General features: G+C 39.9%; 1 protein-coding gene across 1 annotated transcript in view; it reads right to left on the bottom strand.

Moving 5' to 3' along the window:
• Positions 1 to 4272: 4272 nt before the first annotated feature.
• RPGR (retinitis pigmentosa GTPase regulator) overlaps positions 4273 to 22908 on the bottom strand; it is a 59768-nt gene continuing 41132 nt past the window's right edge. The window contains exons 15-18 of the mRNA XM_030885410.2: positions 12364 to 12555; positions 10922 to 10979; positions 9610 to 9689; positions 4273 to 5379 (exon numbers count right to left, since the gene is read on the bottom strand). Of these exons, the coding sequence (XP_030741270.1) occupies positions 5182 to 5379; positions 9610 to 9689; positions 10922 to 10979; positions 12364 to 12555 (528 nt within the window). The 3' untranslated portion in view covers positions 4273 to 5181. The remainder of the gene's footprint in view (positions 5380 to 9609; positions 9690 to 10921; positions 10980 to 12363; positions 12556 to 22908) is intronic.

A 22908-nucleotide genomic window follows, 5' to 3' on the forward strand; every position in this document is an offset into this window, starting at 1 on the left:
TTGGACTTAAGGATGAAACTTTATTGTGTGAGAAGTAGCAGAGGACTGCTATCCAAAGGGTACAGAACTGGTGGTCATTGAACTTTTTTGTGGGTCTCTTGCCTTCAGGATGCCCAATGGTAGCCCAGGGCTACAAGATATTTACTATTTTAATGCTCTTTGCTTTATTATGACATGAATTTAATCTATTAGGTGTTCTGTATTTGTGAATATTATTGAAAGTTTTACCCTATCACCAACCCCCATTGTTATATAAACAGTGCCCAGTCACTTAACAATTTAATCTTTACAAGTAATTTCACGTATTTCTGTGCTGTTCATAGCTGGCCTATACTCATTTATAATTTCATTTTCTCAACATGTTTACATTCTATAACATTGGCTAAGTTAATGACACTATCAATAGAATTATTACCTTATGCACCAGAGGGGGTGATTGATAATGTTCTCTAATGTAAAATGACAATGGTGTTTGAAATGTGAACCAAAGGCATATATAAATCATAGTCCAATGTATTTTGGACTTGTGCTTAATTCTAGCCCCAATCTAAGAACAATTGGATTTTTATGATATGGCCCTGCTTGGTGCTTGCCCTCATGAAAAGATCACTAAAGATAGGGGTACTATAGCAAAGTGTGGTGAAGAAACTAGATGGAACAGAGCTATCAGAAAGAACAGTGTCTGGGGTCTTAACAGTCTATCTGCCAATAAGCAGGCATCTAAGTGAGGAATCAACTAAGTTCAAATGGAAGAATCACACCAGCCTGTGTGATCCAAGGATTTTAAATTCTAAAACCCCAATCCAAAAGAGTTTAAATGCCAAACACCTAGTTTACAGAAGGCTATGGATGAAGTGGAAGCCCAAAATCCATTTACAAGGTCCCCACATGGATTAAGACCCCAGTGAATCCCCTTTGATCATTGTGGATGGATGTGAGTAGCCTTATTACCAGACAGAAAGTATTGCAAAGATGGTTATGGCAAATGTGATACCATTTGATCTACCCTTTGACCCATTTTTAAGTAATAAAAACCAAACTTGAAGGAGCGAACGATATTTGAGCCTAAATCCTGAACACTCCTTTTGGAGAACGCTCAGGATGATAATAGCACAAAACCCATTTGCAGGTTGCCCCTTGTGGGTTAAGCCTCAGGTGAATCCCCTCTGAGTATGAACCAAGGATAAAAAAGTTTTGTAATCAGACAAAATACATTAAAGGACCGATCACTGCATTTGTTGTTAGGTCAAAATGTCATTTGTTATTTTCACTCCATTCTTAATCCAATGTATAATTGTTCCCGTTTTCAATATTTTTTACTTTGTATTTGATTGAGGTTTTTCTCTGTTTCATTCTGATGTTGTTTGGCCATATTTGCTTTGATTTTGTTTCTCTCTATATGAAACCCAGGATAAGTAAACCTATAGAGCCAACTGGATGAATAGTTTCAAAGGGAGCTGACAGAGGAGGCTGGCAGGAATAGTAAATAAGAATGAGGAAGAATAAACGTCCTGGCATTGATAGTGATGACAGGTGCTCACTCTTATGGATGTGATTGAACTAGTGAACTAATATTTTCGTGAAATGTATGGTATGGGAATTGCATGTTGGGGAAACTGCCAAAAATAATTTTTGGAAAAGGTCAACAGTGAAGGAAGCCAGTCCAAAGATATTGCCTGAATCATACAGTAAATAAGCAGCAGAACTGGGTCTAGTGCTTGGGTCATCTCCATCCTCACCCAGCACTAATTTATAACACTTAAAATGTATTCAGTTGTAAAAAAGCAAAAAAAACAAAACAAAACAAAACAAAAAACTCCCACTGACTCACATAACTGAAAAAAAATTAGAAAGGAAATATGCACTCAGGGTTCAAGGGCATATGGGTGGTATATAAAGTGTTTTTTTATCGCTTTTTGTACAAAAGCATCTAAATAAATTATTAAAATAACTCTTGCTATTGGTAGTTCTCTACAAGCACCTGATTTAAAAATCAGTTCTCTACAGAGCACTTGATTTTGGACCTCTGGCAAAGCAGGACTATGTTATCGGTTTGGTGAGGCTTGTTTCATGTTTATTTCTTCCAAATGCCTTGATTTAATACTATCTTTGATTTAGTATCATGTCTCTTTTTGCATCACTAACCACAAGACTGATATGATTAGGCTTTAAGATGACCCCCACAATCCTTGCCTCCTGCAGATGACATTTTTGCACATGGCCTTCTGCTTGACCTGTGACTTCCTTCTAACCAAGAAAATATGGCAAATGTGACAAGATCTCACTTTCATGCTTATATTAAGACTACGAGCTATATCTTCTAGAAGACTCTACCCCTTGAGGGCTTTGATGAAGGAAGGTGCTATATAAGAAGCCCTACCCCATAATGTAACTGGCCATTTTCTATTGCTGCTACCAAATTGCCACACAGTAAGTAGACTAAAACAGCATGCATTATCTTGTAGCTTTCATAATGCGGATGTCTGGGGATTGCTTACATTCATCCTCTCACCGTGATCTTTCATTGGTAGCCTGTAATTACAGTTTCAGCTGAATTATAGTGTCACCTAAAAATTGGTGTCCTCTTCAAGCTCACTGGCTGGGCTAGAATTCAGTTCCTTATTTTTATAGGTCTGATCCACCCAGGTTCAAGAGGCCACCCACAATTCCCCGGCAGATTTCCCTCTCCATTATGTAGCAGTGTGCTTCTTCAAAGGCAGGAGAGAATCTGCTGTTTCAAGTCTCTCTGACAGTGAGTTTGGTTTGAGACTTCCTCTATATCTGGTCTCTGGACCTTATTTTAAGATTCCCCTATTTAAGTTAGACCCATCCAAGGGAATCTCCCCTTTAAGTACTTCAATGTCAATGAATTAGAAGCTTTACTTACATCCACAAAACCACTTCACCTTTTCACATAATGTAACCTAAACAGAGAAATGATATACCATCACATTTATAAGCTCTGCCCATACTCAAGGATTTTTACAGGGTGTATATTACCTTACTACAAAATCAGCAGCTCAAACACATCAGCCCCTCAGTGGGAGAGATATGACACTCCCAGCTCCTGTAACAATTTACAGCCCCAGAAACTCTAAGGAGCAGTTCCAATGTATCATAGAAAGTCACTATAATTTGGATGGTATTGACCCAATGGCCGTAGGTTTACTTTTGGTTGGGCAGTACAGGTGGGAATCCTAAGGGCCATCATAGCTGGCAGGTCTTTGTACCACTTGTGAGCTTTACTTCCAAATGGCTCCTACTGTTTATCTTTCAGTAAGTATTTTTGCAATGCTCTAATTTCACAGCATTAAATTTACCATTAATAAGATCGAAAATCTACTAACTGTAATATTTACACAAGATTTCACATCACATGTACTCTAGGTGTGAAGATGGATTTAGTGATGGAAGAATAAAATGTCTTATTCCAAAGGTGGAATCTGGGAAATAAAGATAGTTTTTCCCATTAAATAAAAAGAGTTCTGGTGGCGTGGTGCAATATGCATTGGCATGATAACCTCAAGGTCAGCAGTTTGAATCTAACAGCTGCTCCCTGAGAGAAAGATGTGGCTTTCTATTCCTGTAAAGAGTTCCAGTCTTGGAAACCCACAGGGCAGTTCGACCCTGTCCTATAGGGTCTCTATGGGTCTGAATCGACCTGATGGCAGTGAGTTTGGGTTTTTGTTGCTGCTGTTCCATTAAGTAAGTAGCACCTGTGAGCATAGGAAAGCAATGTTTATGTTTGAGGACACTTAATAGCTCTATCCCTCCTATTCCCTATGATAGAGCATTGCATGAATGAGTCATGAGCTATATTTGATGACCACTGCCCTGGTGATATAGTGGTTACATGTTGGGTTGTGATCCACAGGTGGGCAGTTCGAAATCCCCAGCCACTCCAAGGGAAGAAGATAGAGATTTCAACTCCTGTAAACAGTTACAGTCTTGGAAACACAAGGAGGTTGCTATGAGTCGGCATCGACTCGATGGCAGTGAGAGTGAGAGAGTGAGTCAATGTTATAAGGAGCCTGAGTAGTACTGTTGGGTAAGTGTTGGGCTGCTATCCACAGGATCAGCAGTTCAAATCCATCTGCCACTCTGTGGGAGCTAGATGAGACCATAAAGATTTATAGCCTTGGAAATCCGATAGACTCTATAGTATACAGCATAGATTCCCAAACTTATTTGGCCTACTGACTCCTTTTCAGAAAAAAAAAAATTACTCAGCACATACCTGGAAATTAAAAACTTTTATACTATAGCCCATAATCCAGGATAAAGTATGGATACATGCTTCTGCAACCACCCTATATAGTTCCAGTGCCTCCAGGGAGCAGTATCACCCACTTTGGGAAACATTATTATAGAGTGTGGCCAAGAGTTGGAATCAACTCACTGGCAGTGGGTATTGGTGGGTCAATGTTAAAGGAATTTCAAATGAGCAAGCTATGTTCTGTTCTGTTCTATGGTGACTACTAGTGGGATGGTTAAACATTCCGGATAGTACAACATCTGCAAGATGTTTTCATGTCAAGTCACTTCCCTAAAGAAAGCAGGAAGCAAAGAAAGTTCACAAAGATGTACTGCTAGCAGTTACATTTGGTATTTCCTTGATTCAAGTCAAGACAGCTTGCTTCCTCCAATATTTTAAATTTAGGTAAATGCTTTGCCCCAATTGTGTTAATTATGAACTCCAAGAACCTCCAAATTTAGTCCTACTCATCCATTTTAACAGTGGAACCAACTAGAGATCATTTATTAAAATATGCTTATTAGAAACAATTTTGTATTGAGTTTTAAAAACTGCAAATACATTAAAAAAAAACTACAGTGTCATGAGACTGAAAACATTGCCTTGCAAAATTAGAAAGAGGTAAACTTGTATGTAAAAACTAGGAAATATCTTAAATCTTTCTTACAAAAATATACTTTTTGAACAAATTGCAACACTGAACAGTTAAGGCCACAACACTTGGACGGGAGTCTGAGATACACATATTTTTAAGTTGTCTGTTAAAAAATAGCATAAATAAATACCAAACCTGGTCGTACTAGTCACATAATACATATTAAGCCTAACTTTAAAAATATCTTATCAGGATCTTTTTTTAGAAGTTATATTGTTTTTCAAGTATAAAGTACATTGCATTTGGTGACCACAAAGACAGAAATACACCCTTAGAGTATTGAACAAGACTTTGACTTTTGGTCCTCATTTTCTGATGCAGTATCATTAGTATTTTGTCCCATGTGGTTCTGGTTAGCATCTATTTTGTTTCCTTTAAAAAATATTTGATCTCCTATTGGTCTTATCTCTGGGAGTGGCTGGTTACTATTTTTATGACTTGTCAGTGACATCCTTTTAAAGAGAAAACCCTAAAATTAAAAAAAAAATCAGTAAGAAGAATGATTTCAGAAAGAGATACGTGATTAACAGTATTTAGGCGATAGCATTTCCAACAAGTGTTGACATTATTTCATGGTCTCTTAACAGCGTTCCACGTGTATCAGGGCATACATATAAGCTTTTCAGTCTCTTTTCTTTTACCAAGGCCAATCATGCTTCCAACCTAAAAGAAGCTATTTCAGGCTTTAGCCTTCAATAATTTCAACCTATCTTTTTCTTAAAAAAAAAAAATCTTGCTAAATATCCATATCTTGACACTATCTTACCATTTTTGCTTCATAGAAGAAACAAGAGTATTTTTCATATGGTTGTATTGTCTGAAGGAGGTGGGGGAAACTGACAACTAGGATCAAGCTTATTTTAACTTTTCAAGGTAACAAAGATAGCTCATTTTCAGGGGTCTCTTTGTGATTCCCAACTTAGCAGCAGCAGCAGCAGAGAAATTGCTACTGTTCTATTCTGGAGGAGGAGGAAGACACCCCTCCCCATTCCTACAGGTCAGAGCTTTTGGAGAATGTTCATGCTGCAGCGATGCAGCAGAGAAATAATAGATGGAGATATGTGAGTTGATCCAAGGACCCAGGATTTCCAGGCAGAGTGAAAGGAAAATATAAGAAAAGACAGTGAGGGAGACCAAAGTGGAAGAGGGAGACCAAAGAAGAGGCAGCACTGAGTATTGAGCTGTGTAGGAGTGCGCTCTCCTTAATTATTCACTCCCTGCCACACAGTCGATTCTGACTCATGGCAATCCTACAGGACAGGGTGGAACTGTCCCAGTGAGTGTCTGAAACTGTAACTCTTTATGTATGCTATGTAAAGACATGAATCGCTTCATCCCAGGATGATAAAAAACAACGCTAATTTGAAAAAGCTTACTGCTTACTTCATTAACTTCCTTGGGGACAAATTAAGCCAGGACATGTTTTTGCTTGTTTGTTTGTTTTTAATTCTTATCATGACTCCAAATCTTAAGTATTGGCTGCAGTTTGGACAAGTCACATGTGGTGATTTCTAAGGAGTAGTGGTTACGTGTTGGGCTGCTTACCATAAGGTCAGTAGTTCCAAGCAACCAGCAACTCTAAGGGAGAAAGACGGGGCTTTCGAGTAAAGAGTTACTGTCTCAGAAACCACAGGGGCAATTCTATCCTGCCCTACAGAGGTGCTATGAGTCAGCATCGACTCTATGGCAGTGAGGTTTTTTGTTTGTCTTTTTATAAAGATCATAGCAGCTACCTTAAAAAAAATCATTTGCCAGTTAAAATCATGGGTTCAAAGCTGCCAACGGCTCCTCGGGAGAAACATGAGGCTGCTTACCCCCATAAAAGGGGCAGTTCTACTTTGTCCGGTGGGGTCTCTTTGAGTCAGAATCAACTCGATGACAGTGGTTGTGGGGTAGGTTTAACCTGGCAGATTCTGTATTGCAGCCACCAAGAATGCAACTTTCCTTTTTCTGGAATCTGGTTACGCATTGGGTTGCGATCCGAAAGACTGGCAGTTCAAAGCCACCAGCTGGTCTCTGGGAGAAAGGTGGGGCTTTCTGCTCCCATAGACTCACGGGGGGAGTGTTACCCTGTCCTATAGGGTCACTATGAATCAGCATTGACTCAAGGACAATTTGTTTGAGTTTTTTGATAATCTTTTAAGTTTTAAACTATCTTTGACGTATCTGTTTAATTAAGGGCAGGGGGAAGAACCTAAAATCCAGACATACGTTTATTTTGATAAGAGTTAAAGTATCATTTCCATTTCAAGGTTTGAAAATAAGTCTGATTTGTTTGATCAAATGTTGTAATAGGTTAGAAAACCTGAAGATTACAAAAAAAATCAGGTGAGAATTATTTTTTTAAGTCACATCAGTTATTTCCTCTTTAAAATAGCTATAACAGCAGCAGATTCTTCAAATAAGAAGCCTATTTGTTACAGTTTGACTTTTCCAAAGATAGTTTTCATTAATTTTGTTGCATTTGTTTCATCAAGGAAAATGTGTATTTTCTGAGATCAACTTTTCCATTAGATAATAATGAGAAGTTTTAAGTGGTAATCAAAGTTTATAACTGACTTCCTTAGCCTGGCCTTGGAGCCCTTAGAACAGTATTCTGGGAGCTCTTATGACACAGTGGTTAAAGCCCTTAGCTGCTAACCAAAAGATCAGCAGTTTGAACCCACCAGCTGCTTTACAGGAGAAAGATATGACAGTGTGCTTCTATAAAGATTACAGCCTAGGAAACGTGATAGGATCACAAAGAGTTGGAATTGACATCACAGTTTAGGTTTGGTTTGGTTTGGTTTGATCTATGCCTGGATGGCACAAATAGTGTGCTCTTGATTACTAAAGGTTGGTGGTTCAGACACACCCAGCCTCAGAAGAAAATCTTAGCAATCTGCTTTCATAAAGTTCACAGCCAAGAAGGCATTATAGAATATTATGGAACCAATATGGAAGTCCTTCTCTAGAACACAAGGAGCCACCCTGAGTCAGAATCAGCTCAACAGCAATGAGTTTGTTTTTTTCAAATGTGTATCCTGGCCCAACTTCAGCATTGCTGTATTGACTTGCACTAGCACTTGGGCTTCCTCAGGCAAAGCACACTTCCCCACTTGACTCGGGCTTTCTAGCTCCTTGTCTCTTTTCACTCAAATTCTAACAACAGCCGATGAATGCTTGAGACTGATGAGTCTGAAAAGGTCCTGAAACTTGGCCATGTTTTCTCAGACACACATATTTCGTTTGGTCAGAGGTATGATTTAAATATTTCTTTTGCTATTTCTTTCATTTCCCTTTTACTCACTGTAGCTTCTTACATCTCTTCCTTCTCTTGCTTTTCATCTTCCTTCCTCACATTTGGTTTTCTTTGCCAGAATCTTTCCATGAGCTTTTAAATTTGGAAAAATAATCTTCATAGGAATGCCATGAGGTGTAGCATGAGTAGCTGTTAAATGTTCTGTTCTAGCAGATGGAGGATCTCAAAAGTTCCGAACTCTTGGTCAGGCAAATGTTCTAAGCAGATATGTTATAATTCTTAGGATAATAATGTTGAAGTAATCTTTAAGCCAGATCCAAATTCAAAAGATTTAATATAAAGATGCAAAAGGTCTGGAAGTGGTTTTTAGTAAGAGATAATATGGGGACCTATGCCATGTAACTTTCTAAATTTATGAAGTGATTCTGAAACGACTTTCAGTGTGAAATTCGGAAAGGAATTTGGCAAAAACCAAGCCTTTACTGCTCTGAGGGTTGCCCCTGGTTTTATCTCCTTCCTTTCTTCCTTACCCGCCCCCTTTTAATGTTAACATTCTTTTAATCAATCAAAAATATTTACTGTGGACTTGCGATGTACTAGACACTGCGGAATGCTAACCATACACTGGAGAGTAAAACAGAGACTAGGTTCTGGCCCCATGGTGCTGAAGGCAGAGAGTAAATAAATATACAAATAAGCATATAACTGCAATAGAGATCAGTCATTACAAATGCCACAAAGAATAAGAAAACGATGCTATGTGAGAGAATAATGAGACATGACTTAGATTGGGAGGCTTTTAGTCACCCATGACCTCTTGGTGGAAATGACATTTAAGCTGGGACCAGAAGGTTAAACGGGAATTAACAATGTTTTCCATTTTCCTTTCCTGCCATGTGTTCTCTTAACACCTTCAGTATTGAAAGGTGATCTCATATTTCAATAAAACTATTCTTCAAGTGAAAAGTGTAGCTTCTTTTCAAAGAGAAGAAATATCTCCATCAGCTCTCCCTACATCAATTCCAAAATAGGAAGTAGCCAGGGGACTCAAGGACCATGTTGCCATGGTTTCCAAGCACAACTGTTATTTATTTTTCATTGTTCTTCTCTATTAGCTTTACTTAACTCTCTTCTAGTCATTCCTGACCACTATATGCTTATTATTTAGGCAATACAATTTTACTGTGCTTTGATCCATGTTTTTATTGTCTAATGAATCAACATAGATGGGAAGATTGTGAGGAGCACACCATGAAATTTTGGTAGAGCAATCTGAGTCATAATTTGCAAATCCAATATGTAAACATGTACATTAAAGCTACAAACCACCACCTGATATTCTCCAGGTCACTTTTGGCCATAAAAACTCAGACTGTTATGTAGCTCACCATAGGAAAACTTAACCACGCAACTTAATACTATGGTCTTAATACAAAATGAAAAATTCATTTCACTTACCTTCTTCAGCTTATTTACGTCTGTACTAACTTCTTCTTTGTTTTTTAACGAGTCGTCTATGGGACAAGACTGCATCTTTCCTACAATAGGATACATTTATTTAGAAATATTTTTTCATTAAAAAGAAGGCGCTTACCCACTGGTATAGTAAACAATGTCTATTCAGCATGTATCTTGAAATTGGAGATAAGACCAAAAGCCCAGAATTACTTGATATGCTAGTTTATTACAATTCGATGTTGTAAATGTTTAGCTGGCCAGTGTCTGACAGTAGGTACACAGTTAATATAGAATGTTAGAGAAGATTTCTGTATATTAGAAATTACTTGAGTTTTAAAAAATTAACCTAATCAGTGAAATTTCTGAACTCAAATGAAATGTTATTGGCTTTTTTTAATGTTATACCGCTGAAAAATGATCTTTAAATTATGTTAGGAAGCTTTCAATTTGATATAATTAGCTACTTGGAGTTTATATTTACTATCTCTTAGGCTATAATGCTTAGAATAACTAGAAATAATAAATACTTTAATATTTTGCTCAAAACCTGTCTAAAAAGGACTACGATCTCTGGCGAAGTAGAAGGGGAAAAAAGGATCCAAGGAAATGATTCCTGCCTATGCTTCAGTTCAGCAAGCAAATATGATGGACAACTGCTTATAATGAGAACTTCACAGGAAGAGCACATTGCGGTGTGATGATGTGGAAAGGTGACCTAGGGGCATACACCAAAACTACAGATGATTTGGGTGGGAGATAGGGAGGTCTCAACGGAAATCACAATCTCCTTCATTCTGTGCACCTATTCTCTGACACCAATCGCTAAGCTTGGGAATGAACATCCCTTAAGAAGACATGGTCGAATTCAAAACTCAGGTTTAGGCTCTGGGGAAACAGTTGGGTGCTTGGCTGTGGTTCTTGATCAGCTTTGGTATCCAATTGGTCATTGGACCTTTGCTACTGGATCCAGTAATCCACAATAACCATCTAAATGGGGATTTGGGACAAAAGCTTGACTTAATAATACTGGTTGAATGAGGGGAGGGGAGGGGAGAGGAGTGGCAGTAAAAAAGGCTGTCCTAAATGTTTAATACTGACACATGAGCAGCCGTGGGTAATGTGAATTTTGTGAGTATGTATGAGGAAGCTATACTACGGTGGCTGATAATGAGACTGTCTTACATATCACATAGCTAGTGATAAGGGTCATATGACAGTGAACAGTATAAAATGGAACATATAGTAGTCAACTATGATTACCCAACTACATATAGACTTTTTACATGCTTCTGGAAGTCAAATGTGCTCACACCTTTTGGATTTTCATTGTATTCATGAATAGCCCGTTCTTCTCTGTTGGATTTTTCTTCCTATAGACAATAAAGGAACAACATTATTTGTGCTGTGCTAAAACTCTTAGGGTTTTTTTTTTAGCAAGATTCCCGTGTCTGTCTCTAGTTAACCACATAAACATGTGACAATTACTCCATTATCCGGGGTTCTTGAAACATGAGGAGCTTAGCTACTGAGAGACTATGCTAATGTCCCTCCTAGCTGAAATGATATGATAGAAACAAACTATATGGTTCAATAATTCAACTCAAAGATGATTTAGGGGCCCTACTTTGTTTATAGATTGTCTCAACTTGTTAAGTGGGAGTTTAATACTTTCTCATGCTCCAAGAACTTTAGGGACCACCCTGGTGTGAACCCATCCATATACGTTTCACATAGTATCTCCCCCCAACCTGCCCATGAAAGATAGCAATAACTGTTAGCTCTTTAGATCTTCTGTAAAAGGGAGTAGTCATGGAAAAAGAAGGAAGAATGAAAATTACCTCGATACTAGTTCATAAGTTAAAAATTCACATGCACACAAAACAACAAAGCATGCTTTAGAAGTACACATTCAAACAAAAGGACAGACATTTCAGTGGTTGTCTGTGATGGGGCAAGGGGAATGGGCATGGGGATTAAAGGGAACATATTATATAGAGAGGTAAGGACCTTGCATTGATCAATGACAACAGTGCTTCCTCCACTAAAAGGCATGAAGAACTCAGTGTTCTACACGAGGTCCAACATTGAACATGAAAAATCCATTTGGATTTCTGAATTCCATGCCTCTGATCTGTATTCAGACTAGTGTGAGCAAACTAATGACATCAAACCCACCAAGTATTCCCCAGAAGGGCCACTTTTAGGGAAAGTGCCATAAGGATGCAACATACTTTCAGGATAACTGTTATCTCTTCCTCAGTTATACCATCAACTATTCATCCATTCTTCTGGGCTGCAACTATGAAGGACTCATCATAACCTCAAAGACGTCTCAAACAACTTTCATTTATATGTCCCTACACATGTCAATATACACAAATCTGCCTGCACATATACACCTCATTGTTGCCATGAGCACCAGGGCTCCCAGCATTTCAATTCCATAACCCCAAGAATCCTGGGTTGTACCTCTGGGTTAATTTCTCATTAGTATACTATACTGCTCCAAAACAATTAACTTCTACATAGGTCAGCAAGCAGTGTGGAAACAGTACTTGAGACAAAGTCCACCTGATTCAGAAATCTGAACAAAGTTTTTCCTATGGCACATGGATGAAGTTATTTATAGAAGTATTTGAGGTTGAGATATTTTTTGCCCTCAAAGGTCACTGGATATGCACTCTGTAGGGAAGAGGGGTTCCATATGCTTGCTCTTGGGTAGGACTCTCAGGAGCCAAGGACCTATCATCATACCATTTCAACAGTTTTCATTGTGCTGCAACTGGCTTGTTCTGCCTCACTGGGGTCATTTGATGCTTCATTTGGAACCACAGGAACGTTTTCATTGACTTCCACGGGTTCCTCCTTGCTGTCTATCTGTTCCTGGGTACTCTCCTCATCCGTATCATCTAAATCTGTTTCTTCATTATCCAAAGATTCTTCAACCTGTGACAAAAATGAAAAAGAGTAAGGTTTTCTTTTTTTTAAATGAGCAATGCTGTACTGCTATCATAATATATACTGTCTCAAATAATACATACAATACTAATTCAAATATCGATGTCAAAGAAATAAAATATAGCATAGTCCAACAGTGTATGCATGGCGCTGTATTTTAGCATTTTCAAAGACTAGGAATTCCAAATTTTACGGTAACTTTAAAGTGAGGACAAAAATCAAACATGTCTTCTTGGCTATCTTGAAAGAATGCTTTTGAAGCCTAAGAAAAGCTTAAAAGTTCTATTCCAACTGTAGCATAACATAATATCTACATGTGTTCATTTTTGCCACATCATAAGGATTTAGAGCACTTTTAGAAGTAATGCTTCGCTGATAATTACATTGAGACAAATAAATATCGTTCTATCTACATTCCAGGACAAAAGATCATGGGGCAGGGAAAGTTTACATGATTTGCTCTTCTATCTAAAATAGAGAGAAAACCAAAAAGGAGAAAGAAATTGGTCTACCAGGCTCCTGGATTGTTAATACAAATAATAAAAGAGCCTATCTTTGCATTTTACAAATTATAATTATAAATTATTAAAAATATTTGCATTTCATACATAATGGGTATCTTGTTATGCCATTTATTCTATGGTGAAATTTTGGGGGAGAGGGGAAGTTTCTTATTTCAGAAACAATACTGATTATTGTTTGTCAATAGATTAGGCCCCTTACTAGAGTTGTCCCCTCTATTTGTTGTCCCACTTCACTAAAAGTATAAATCCCTTATATAGATGAGAGGTCATCAATGGCTTTAGCTCTATCAAATAATGTGCTCATATGTGCACTTATTTGCCAACTTTTTAAATTTTTTATAAAGTTTAGATAGGCAGTATTTGTATCAGACCTTCTATTTTATATCTTCTTGACTGCTCTAATACATTTTTGTGTGTTTTACTTCCTCTTTGGCTCAAAATAAAGCTAGATGGAAAAGAGGATCTTTGGTGGGTGTGTTTTAAAAACAAGGGCTCTAGTAATCAAATCCTCTTCTTTTTTCCCCAGCCAAAATACAGAATGTGAGATATTAAATATTTCACACCTTAATAACAAAGACCAGTGGCATCCTTGGACCAGCAGCATTAAAGGATCTAATAGCATTTCCACTGAGGAGAGGTAGACCTTCAATGAAATCTTGACATTTAAAAACAAAATAACCCAAACACAATGTTACAGGGGTTACTCTAGGGCAGTGGTTCTCAACCACTTTAATACAGTTCCTCAAGTTGTGGTGACCCCCCAACCATAAAAGTATTTTCGTTGCCACTTCATAATTGTAATTTTGCTACTGTTATGAATCGGATGACCCTGTTATGAATCGAACCACCCACAGGCTGAGAACCATTGCTCTAGGGGGACTTGAGTTGGGTTCATAAAACGTCATGAGGAAGAAGGGCACAGTGCACATAGCTAGATAAAAGGATGTGCTACTTGGGTCGGTTGGGTAAGGTTAACCACAAGGTAGCTACTATTTATCAAAAAACTTCTACAAGCAGGGGTGTCAAACTGGCAGCCTAAGGGCCACATGCGGCCCCTGAGGTAATTTTCTGTGGCCCATGATGATCTGAAATAAAATGAAAATAGAAAAAAAAACTTGTTAAGAAGAAAATAGCGCTTAGAGGAGATTGAGGCAATACTATACACACAATTCCCTCGTTACATTTTATTTCATTCAAAGCATCGTGGGCCACAAGATAATACCTCAGGGGCCGCATTCTCCTTTCTGCCTGAGTCCCTTCTCTGAGCAGCTTAGAGATTATGTCTACCCAGATGCAGTCTATGTATAGCTGAAAAGGTCAGAGGCTATTTGACTTTAAAGGAAAATCAGAAGCGAGATCACTCGATTTCAGTTCTAAGGCTGGAACGCAGAGCTTTTCATCAATGTACATACAATGTACATACAATGTACATAAAAGGACAGAAAGCAACATGCTGACCATGCCCCACTCTCTCACAGACAGAGGCGTGGCCAGCTATGCTCCTAGCAGACTCCTCGATTCTTTGGGGCTCTCAGCTAAATGTACCACCTGGGTCAAAGCGGATCCCGTCTGTTAAGTACAATATGAAGGTAGCCGGAGGATAAGCCCATTGCCATTGAGTTGATTCCGACTCCCAGCAACCCTATGTAGGGTTTCCCAAATGGGAAATCTCTAGGAGCTTTACAGCAGTGCCCAGCTTCTCCCAGTGCCACTCGCACTCCTTCATAGGATAATATTCAATATAAAAAGGAATTTGGAGGTTTGTCTCATTTTAAAATTTAGAAAAATACTCATCTCTTTTATAAGGAACTGCAATTTTACTCACTGACTCAGAGAATCTACAAGGGGGTACCCCCCAAAACCGGGGGAAAAAATTGCTGAGTGGAGCTTTGGTAGTACACATTTTTCCTGCTAGCCGAGCATCGAACAACTCGTTCTGAGTTAGTGCACCCAGTGGTGTCAACTGGAAGGGTTCTCTCTGGTCACGGTGAATTTTTTCATGAAAGCAGTTTTGCTTGAACCTCGCTTTTTGTGATGGCTGATTTAAGAGAACAACGTGTGGATATGAAATGTTGTTTCCTGCTCAGGAAAAATGCCACAGAAACTGTTGTGATGTTGAACACAGCATACAAGTACAGTGCTATTGGCAAAAAAAAATCAAGTGTGTGAGTGGTTTTCCAGTTTCCAAAAAGGTGAAATGTCGATTGATGACAAACCTCATTCTGGAGATCCGTCAACTTCCCCAAAGGACAAAAATGTCTACTCATAGTGCCTTTGGAGTTCATTCTACCAGCTCAGACTGTTAATCAAGCTTTCTATTTGGAGGTTCCGAAAAGACTGCATACCAGTGGGCAACAACAAAAGGCCTGATGTGTGGTAGACGGGGGACGGGTTTTGCTACCACGACAGTGCACTTGCTCACACAGCCATCTCAGTACGCCAATTTTTGGCAAAAAAAAAGAATATGCCTCTCTGGCCCCACGCACTATACCCATCTGACCTCACTCCCTGTGACTTGTTTTGTTTCCACAAATGAAGAAGAACATGAAGGGACAGTGATTTGATGACATAGAAGTGAAGGAAAAAACAAGGGCAGTGCTGTCAGCCATCCAAACAGACGAGCTTAAAAAATGTTTCCAAGAATGGAATTGCAGATTTGACAAATTAAGTGTAATGGAGAATGCTTTGAAGAAGACTGTTTTGTAAAAAAAATTTAAATACATAGCTTTGAAAAAAGATCCACCTTTGGTGTCCCTCACCTACCAAAGACGAATTCTTAGAATGACATCATTTTCTAAATTTGTGAAAGGGATTAGAAAATGGGAGCCCCAGGGTGACCCAGTGGTTCTGCACAGGACTCCTTAAGGGCCGGCCTTCTAATGGGAAGGTTGGCAGCCTGGACTCAAACCAGAGAAGACAAGCCTGGTGAGCTGTGGCCAGAAAGCTGCCAGCCTTGAAAATCCAACGGAGCAGTTCTACCCTGCATGCAATGGGGTAACTAGGAGTTAGAATTGACTCAAAGGCAACTAGCAACAATAAGAAAATGGCATTTTCACTAGAAATACCATCATCCATTATAGCCCTCTGCGCGTATCAAGCACATTTGAAAGGCCTCTAAATACATCTGGAAATCTACTTGAAATCATATAGAGCACTTACCTTCACACTGAAACAATTTAGAAGAGATTGGCACAATACTGTCATTTTATAAAAAGAAAGGGTTAACGGTTCAATATATCTTTGGCATTGGGACCTTAAGAAGATATAAACAGGTAGTTGGGGAGGGCCAGGTAATCATCTAGGATCCCATGAAAGAAGTAACTGGGTCTGGCCTGCCACAAAAGGCCCCTTGTCTCGGTGATCACACAGAGCACCAGCGCTAGAGGCCTGGGGCTGGCCTAGGGCAATACACGTTTTACATTTCTCATGGGGTTTCAGTTGACGTGAGCACACATTTCCATTGCATGCTCTAAGAACTAGAGATGGCTGTTAGAATTCCATGTGGTGGCTATCCCTTGGGGATGGGAAAGAGCTGGAAGGGGAGCAGATACTGGGGTGCTTTGTTTTGTTTTTTTGTCTCAGTTCTGACCAGACAGGTGTGCTAAATCTATGAAAAGGTATCGAGCTGCATGTGTATGTGGTGTGGACTTTCCTCTCTATACCCTATACTTCAATGGAGGGTGTTTACAGTAACAAAAACCAACAGAATACAGATTCAAACATAAACCATGCACCTGCATTTCAGGATTTATGACAGGGCTCAATATCAGAGAGGGTAGAATGTCTTTCCAAATAGTGAAATAAAGCATAAAACCTTATAGCTAAGTCATGCCTGGTGGGGAAGTACATGTTACACACTCTCAATTTCAAGTTCTTTTAGGACAGAAACTACTCCCACACAAGTTCATGTTTTAGCTTGAGTAAGAATAGTGATAGGATAAGAGAGAGTGAGCAGAGCATTAAATACAAAAACCTATGGACAGCTTTCCAAGTGTAGACAGGGCATCTCTGAATGTATGTTGCAGTTTATCTGGAAATGCTACGGGGAAAGAATATTAGCAACACCTATCCTGGACAGTTTGTATAAAGAGTAAAGAGATTACCAGGACATTAAGCATATAAGAAAACCATGCATATTTGTATGAGTGCATAACATTGAGAAATGTTGTATAGGCCCTGCCAAGAAAAAGCAATATGAAATTGCTACCATGCATTTGAGGATTATCAGAGAATAAAAGGCTTATACCAATGGTTTGTGCAGGGGCAGTGAGTCATTTAACGTGGCTCTTCTAGCCCAAATCTCTAACTCCACCAAAGGACGTTTCCCTGCTTGGGCCTGGTAAGAAGGTGGTGTGTGACTGATAGGATTCACCTGTGCTTAATTGCAAACAGAATTCCCATCCCGCTGTGTATAAAACGAGCCCTCTGAGAAGCAAGAAGAAGAATCTCATTACTAACAAGAGCCAGGATGTGTCTTGTGGCCCCGAAATCCCTGCACAATGAACCTCCTGGATTCAGATGACAGCTATACCATCAGAGGAGCAGTAGTAGAACCAGGAGCCAGAGCATGGAACAGAGTGATGTACTTCCCAACCCTCAGAGCAAGTTGAGTGCTTTTGTTCAGGAAGCTGGCTTTCAGAATGGGGTGACTCTGGATACTAAATTGGGGAAGTTGGACTTGCTGACCCATAGAAGTGGCACTGAGTACCTTTGGGATGAGGCTTACTAGTGTGGGGCTGCCTTTGGGCACTTAATTCAAGAGGATGGGCTTGCTGACCCATGATAATGCAGATGAATGCCTCCAGACTGACACAGTGGAGTGATATGCTCCTGTGTGCATTTATTAAGAGGCCTGAAATTTTGTAATATGTCCTGGTAAAAAACTACCCTGAACATTTCTCGCTGACATTACAATTTGTTAACTTCCTTAATAAACCCTTTAGTCTTAAATTTTGTGTAGCCATTGTAATGGATATTAGAGCCCAAAGAAGTTCAATAGAGAACATTCAGCGAGCAGTGTGTTACATATATATTACACACACCACCACCACCCCGACATCCAAAAGCCTTCAAAACAACAAGCCCCACCATCAGACACTACCTTATAGCCACAAACCCAAACTAAAACTAGCAGCTTAGAAATTTGCCATAATGTCCCATTCTTAAAACTAGCAAAAAACAGCACATTTAAAACCCAAACCCAAACCCAGAGCCATCAAGGGGATTCCAACTCAGAGTGACCCTCTATGTCAGTGGTCCTCAACCTTCCTAATGCCTCTATCCTTTAATACAGTTCCTCATGTGGTGGTGACCCCCAACCCTAAAATGATTTTCATTGCTATTTCATAACTGTCATTTTGCTACTGTTATAAATCAGGCAACCCCTGTGAAAAGGTTGTTTGACCCCCAAAGGGGTCATGACCCACAGGTTGAGAACCGCTGCTCTATATGGCTCTGGGGACTGGAAATCTTGATGGGAACCACCTCGTCTTTCTTCTCCTGTGCAGTGACTGCTCCCCAACTCTCATGTTTTCAAAGACTCGCATACCAAAGTCTCTGGACCTGCCATCTCCTTTCCTCTTCAGAAATAGAGAAGAGAAACTGAAGTGGCCATTTCAGAGTCTAGTTCTGATTCTGTTTCTTCCTGCAGGAATCGCTTGTGCTCTTGCTCTTCTGGCAATGCTCCTTCTCTTCCATCACTCCTTCCTCCTGGATAGCGCTTCTCTTTTGCTAATAACTCTTCCTTAGTCTCTCCTTTCAGGCCCGCCCACTTCCTCACTGACATTTCCCTGAGTACTGTGTTCGGTGGCCTTCTCTTCTCCCACCAGGATGACTACCTGTCACAGGGATTCACGGTTGTAATGATGTATATAAGCGACTGTGCTCGGCAGTGCTCTGAGTCCTAGACACACTTCTCTATACGGAACATCTGCCTGCTGAACATCTCCTGGGGACCATCAAAAAGCAAGATTCAAACTACTTCCCAAATCTGATTGGACTGCCCTCTTCTCAGTCTTGGTGGATAGTATCATTTTCACCAAGTTCTCTAGGGCAGAAACAAGAAAAGCACGGCCTTTCACCTCCCTTCTAGCTGCACATCTTTACAAACCTTTACAATTCTACACCTAACCTCTCTGAATAATACCTGTCCCCCACCTCTCCAGCCTCATGAGCCTATTCCTTGCCTGGTCTACTACAAGTGCCACCTGACAGGGATCCCTACCTTCTGGTCCTGTTCCCTTCTAACTAACCCTCCATAGTACTTCAAGAATGGACTGAGAAATGCCCATGTGTGAACACCTCACTCTGTGTTTTAACACCTTTTGCAAACACTGAAAATCTGCCTCCTTGTCAAGGTCCAATGCACACTCTATGCCAGCCGTTCTCAACCTGTGGGTCTCAACCCCTTTGGGGGGTCGAACGACCCTTTCACAGGGGTTGCCCGATTCATCACAGTAGCAAAATGACAGTTATGAAGTAGCCATGAAAATCATTTTATGGTTGGGGGTGGGGGAGTCACCACAACATGAGGAACTGTATGAAAGGTCACGGCATGAGGAAGGTTGAGAACCACTGCTCTATGCTTTAGTCTCATCAAACCATTCTCATGGCTCCCATCAGTCAATTCTTTGGCTGGCTAAGTTCTCCTTGGAAGTCCCATTACTGTAGCTAAATGGCTACTCCTACATATACATTATCTGGTCACTCTATATAAAGAGCCCCAGCGATTTTGAAATCAGGGATCCCTACCTTACTATCTGCATGCCCAAGGGGCAGGAGTGGGTGGCATTTTCTTAAAAGGACTAATGGAAGACAGTCATAGATTTGTTTTCAGATCCCCTGCCCACATTGTGTGGCAGTCCTCTATAAGAACACAGGGGGCCGGCAAACAAGCTGGCACTGCGGAGCCAGAGTTAAGGCAGCCTGGCAGTATTGTTTGAGCTGGTTTTGTTTTAAGAAATCTATTGTCAACCTTGGTAGATAGTGCTGTTTCCACCCAGGTAAGCCCTGGCCGAATACTCCGCTACACGAGTGTCAGGTATTCAACTTAAGAAAATCATACTGAATTTTCCCAATTGAAAGAATTTAAGAAAGGAATGGCACAGTACCTTTCCCAACTCCCAGGAGCCCTGGTGGCATGCACTGGGCTGCTAACCACAAGGTCAGCAGTTTGAACCCGCTATATGATCTGAGAAAAAAAATGCCCGTAATGATTTACAGCCCCAGAAATCTGAGGGAGCAGTTTGACTCAATCCTACAGGGTTGCTGAGAGTCAGAGTCAACGTGATGGCAGTGGATTGGCTTGTCTTTCCTCAACTCCAAGGTAGCATTTTACTTGTGGAGCTATATATGTGTGTGAGGGGGCTTCCAAAGATTCATGGACAAATGGAATGAAATGATGATGACATTTCTCCACAAACGTTTTGAAGATTCCCTCATAAAGCAAGTTTCTCTCTATAGCCAGATAATCAAAAAGATTTCCGTCACACTTACCTCAAGTGCTGCTTTCAGCAGCAGATGTTCCTGTGGCACTCCTGTGGTGGCTTACCTGAAAGGGTTCTTCTGCCAGAGTCCTCAGGTAACCGTTTTTCTCAACCTTCCTCATGCTGCCACCCTTTCATACAGTCCCTCATGTTGTGATGACCCCCAATCTTAAAATCATTTTCATCGCTACTTCATAACTGTCATTTTGCTACTGTTATAAATTGGGAAAGCCCTGTGAAAGGGTCATTCGACCTCCAAAGGGGTCGCAACCCACAGGTTGAGAACCGCTGCTGTAATTCAATGGCTTGCTACACAAGGGACTCATGCTTCCCCTCGGTAATGACCAGTGATTAGCTAGGGTAAGCGCTTGATAACCAGCAGGTGAGGACAATGAAGGAACCAGTTATTTTCATCTATCTAACCAAGGATTCATTCATAAGGGCTGAGTAGTCAAATTCTTATGCTTCATTCTCTTTATCTAAGGGGCGCTGGTGGTGCTGTGGGGGTAGGTATTGACTACTAACTGCAAGCTTGTCGGGTCAAACCCACCAGCCATACTGGGCAAATGATGAGGTGGTCAGTTCCCACAGAGGTGTCAGACACTCTAAGGAGCAATTCTACCCTGTCCAATATCAGTTGGAATGGACTCGGTGGCAGTGGGTTGGGGTTTTCTTTTTTCTAATATGAGAGGGCTTCAAACAGTCGGTGAAAAATGACATTAAAAGACAATGCCAACTGTCCAGGAAATGTTTAAAGACCCCATGTACATATAAGGTTTCCAAATATGCAAATAACTCCTGTTTATGGAAGTCTAACAAGATCTTGCTCTTCCATTCTTCCCCACCTCACTCACCACTAACCAGTGTTAAGCCCTGTTCCATGTATTCCCAAGAGGCACCATACCTTAGTTTAGTCTAACTGCTTAGTTTAGTGAACCTGCTATTTAGCTTGAAGATTAAGCAATTTTGGTGACCAGATTCTAGATTTTTCATTGCAGAAGAGGAATACCAGGAAACCTGGGTCTGGCTCTGTTCTAGTGGGTTATGAACCTGATAACCACGGCATTTACTACAGAGTCACTTAGTCTATGCTTGTCCAGAGAAAAGACACACGTGGCGAGGCAAAGAAACTGGCCCAAATTCAGCTCAAAAGTACAAAGCGTTCCAGTCAGGCCACTACCCTGTTGACCAGGACACCCTGCTTTACATGAATGCCATTTAGGCCAGGGAACTGTGAAAAACACAGGTAAGAAATGCTATTTAGAAATGGATGCTGGCACCAGTTTGAATCCTGAGATAGACCCAGTGCAGAGCACCATTTCAGTATTGTTGGCTGATTATGTCCTCAGTAGAAGAATGCTCACGCCTTTAAAATTAATAACCTGAGTTTCAGTATGTCTCATCTTCCTGAACATTTTTTCATTGATGAGCTCCAATCCTCACCCTTCTTACTGAATCATATGAAGTCCACTTTTTAAATCACTATATATGATGCTAGAAATAATAGCACAGCACATCCACTAGATCACGGCATTGACTCGATTCTATACTCGATGCATGCAGCAGAACTGGGCAGACCATTGAAATGGCAAATCAGCATAATTGGTTAGTGTGTGTACTTTAAATAAGTTACTTGTGATCCAGGTGTCAAGGTAAAATTGACAACTGCTCCTAGGAGTTTCTTCATGTTTAACTACTCTAGTACTCCTCCTCATAATTGTTCTGCCAAGTGTAAGGAATTCTGCAGCAAATTCCCAGGAAGTTTACCATCAATAGCTTCCTTGATAAAAGAAAGTCTGAGCAACCTATCAGAGCCAGGAGAAGGATAATCAGGTTGAGAACAGAGCTATGAATAAACTGAAAAATCAGCTGTGGTAAATATACTGGACATTTTAAGGGAAGATTGAAATGGCTTAAGTGGAAATTGAGCCTCACTAGTATTCAACATCAAATATTAGCTTCTCTTTTCACAAACAATTCCTGACTGTGTACATTTCATTTTTATTTTACTTGAAATATTCTGACAAGCAGTAGGCAAACAGAAGAACATAAAAGTCAATAAATACATCCTAGATACTGGAAATCAAGGTTCTGACAGTACAGTAAAATTGTGGAAATTTTAGAAGTATTAAGTTGTGACAGGTTGCAAGAGATTTCCATTTCTTTTCAAAGGAAAGAATACTTTATAGAAAGCTTTTTAATTTTAAGGTCCAATTTTTCTGCTTTAAAAAAATTCCATATGCAAAAAAACAAAATGAGAGAATAAACCAGACTGTTAGAAAGAAATAAAGAGTTCTCAGGGACTTTAGTCAACATCTCATCTAGCTACTCCA

The sequence above is a fragment of the Echinops telfairi genome, unplaced genomic scaffold (assembly GCF_000313985.2).
Source record: "Echinops telfairi isolate 266 unplaced genomic scaffold, ASM31398v2 ScPeMD7_26;HRSCAF=91, whole genome shotgun sequence".
NCBI lineage: Eukaryota > Metazoa > Chordata > Mammalia > Afrosoricida > Tenrecidae > Echinops > Echinops telfairi.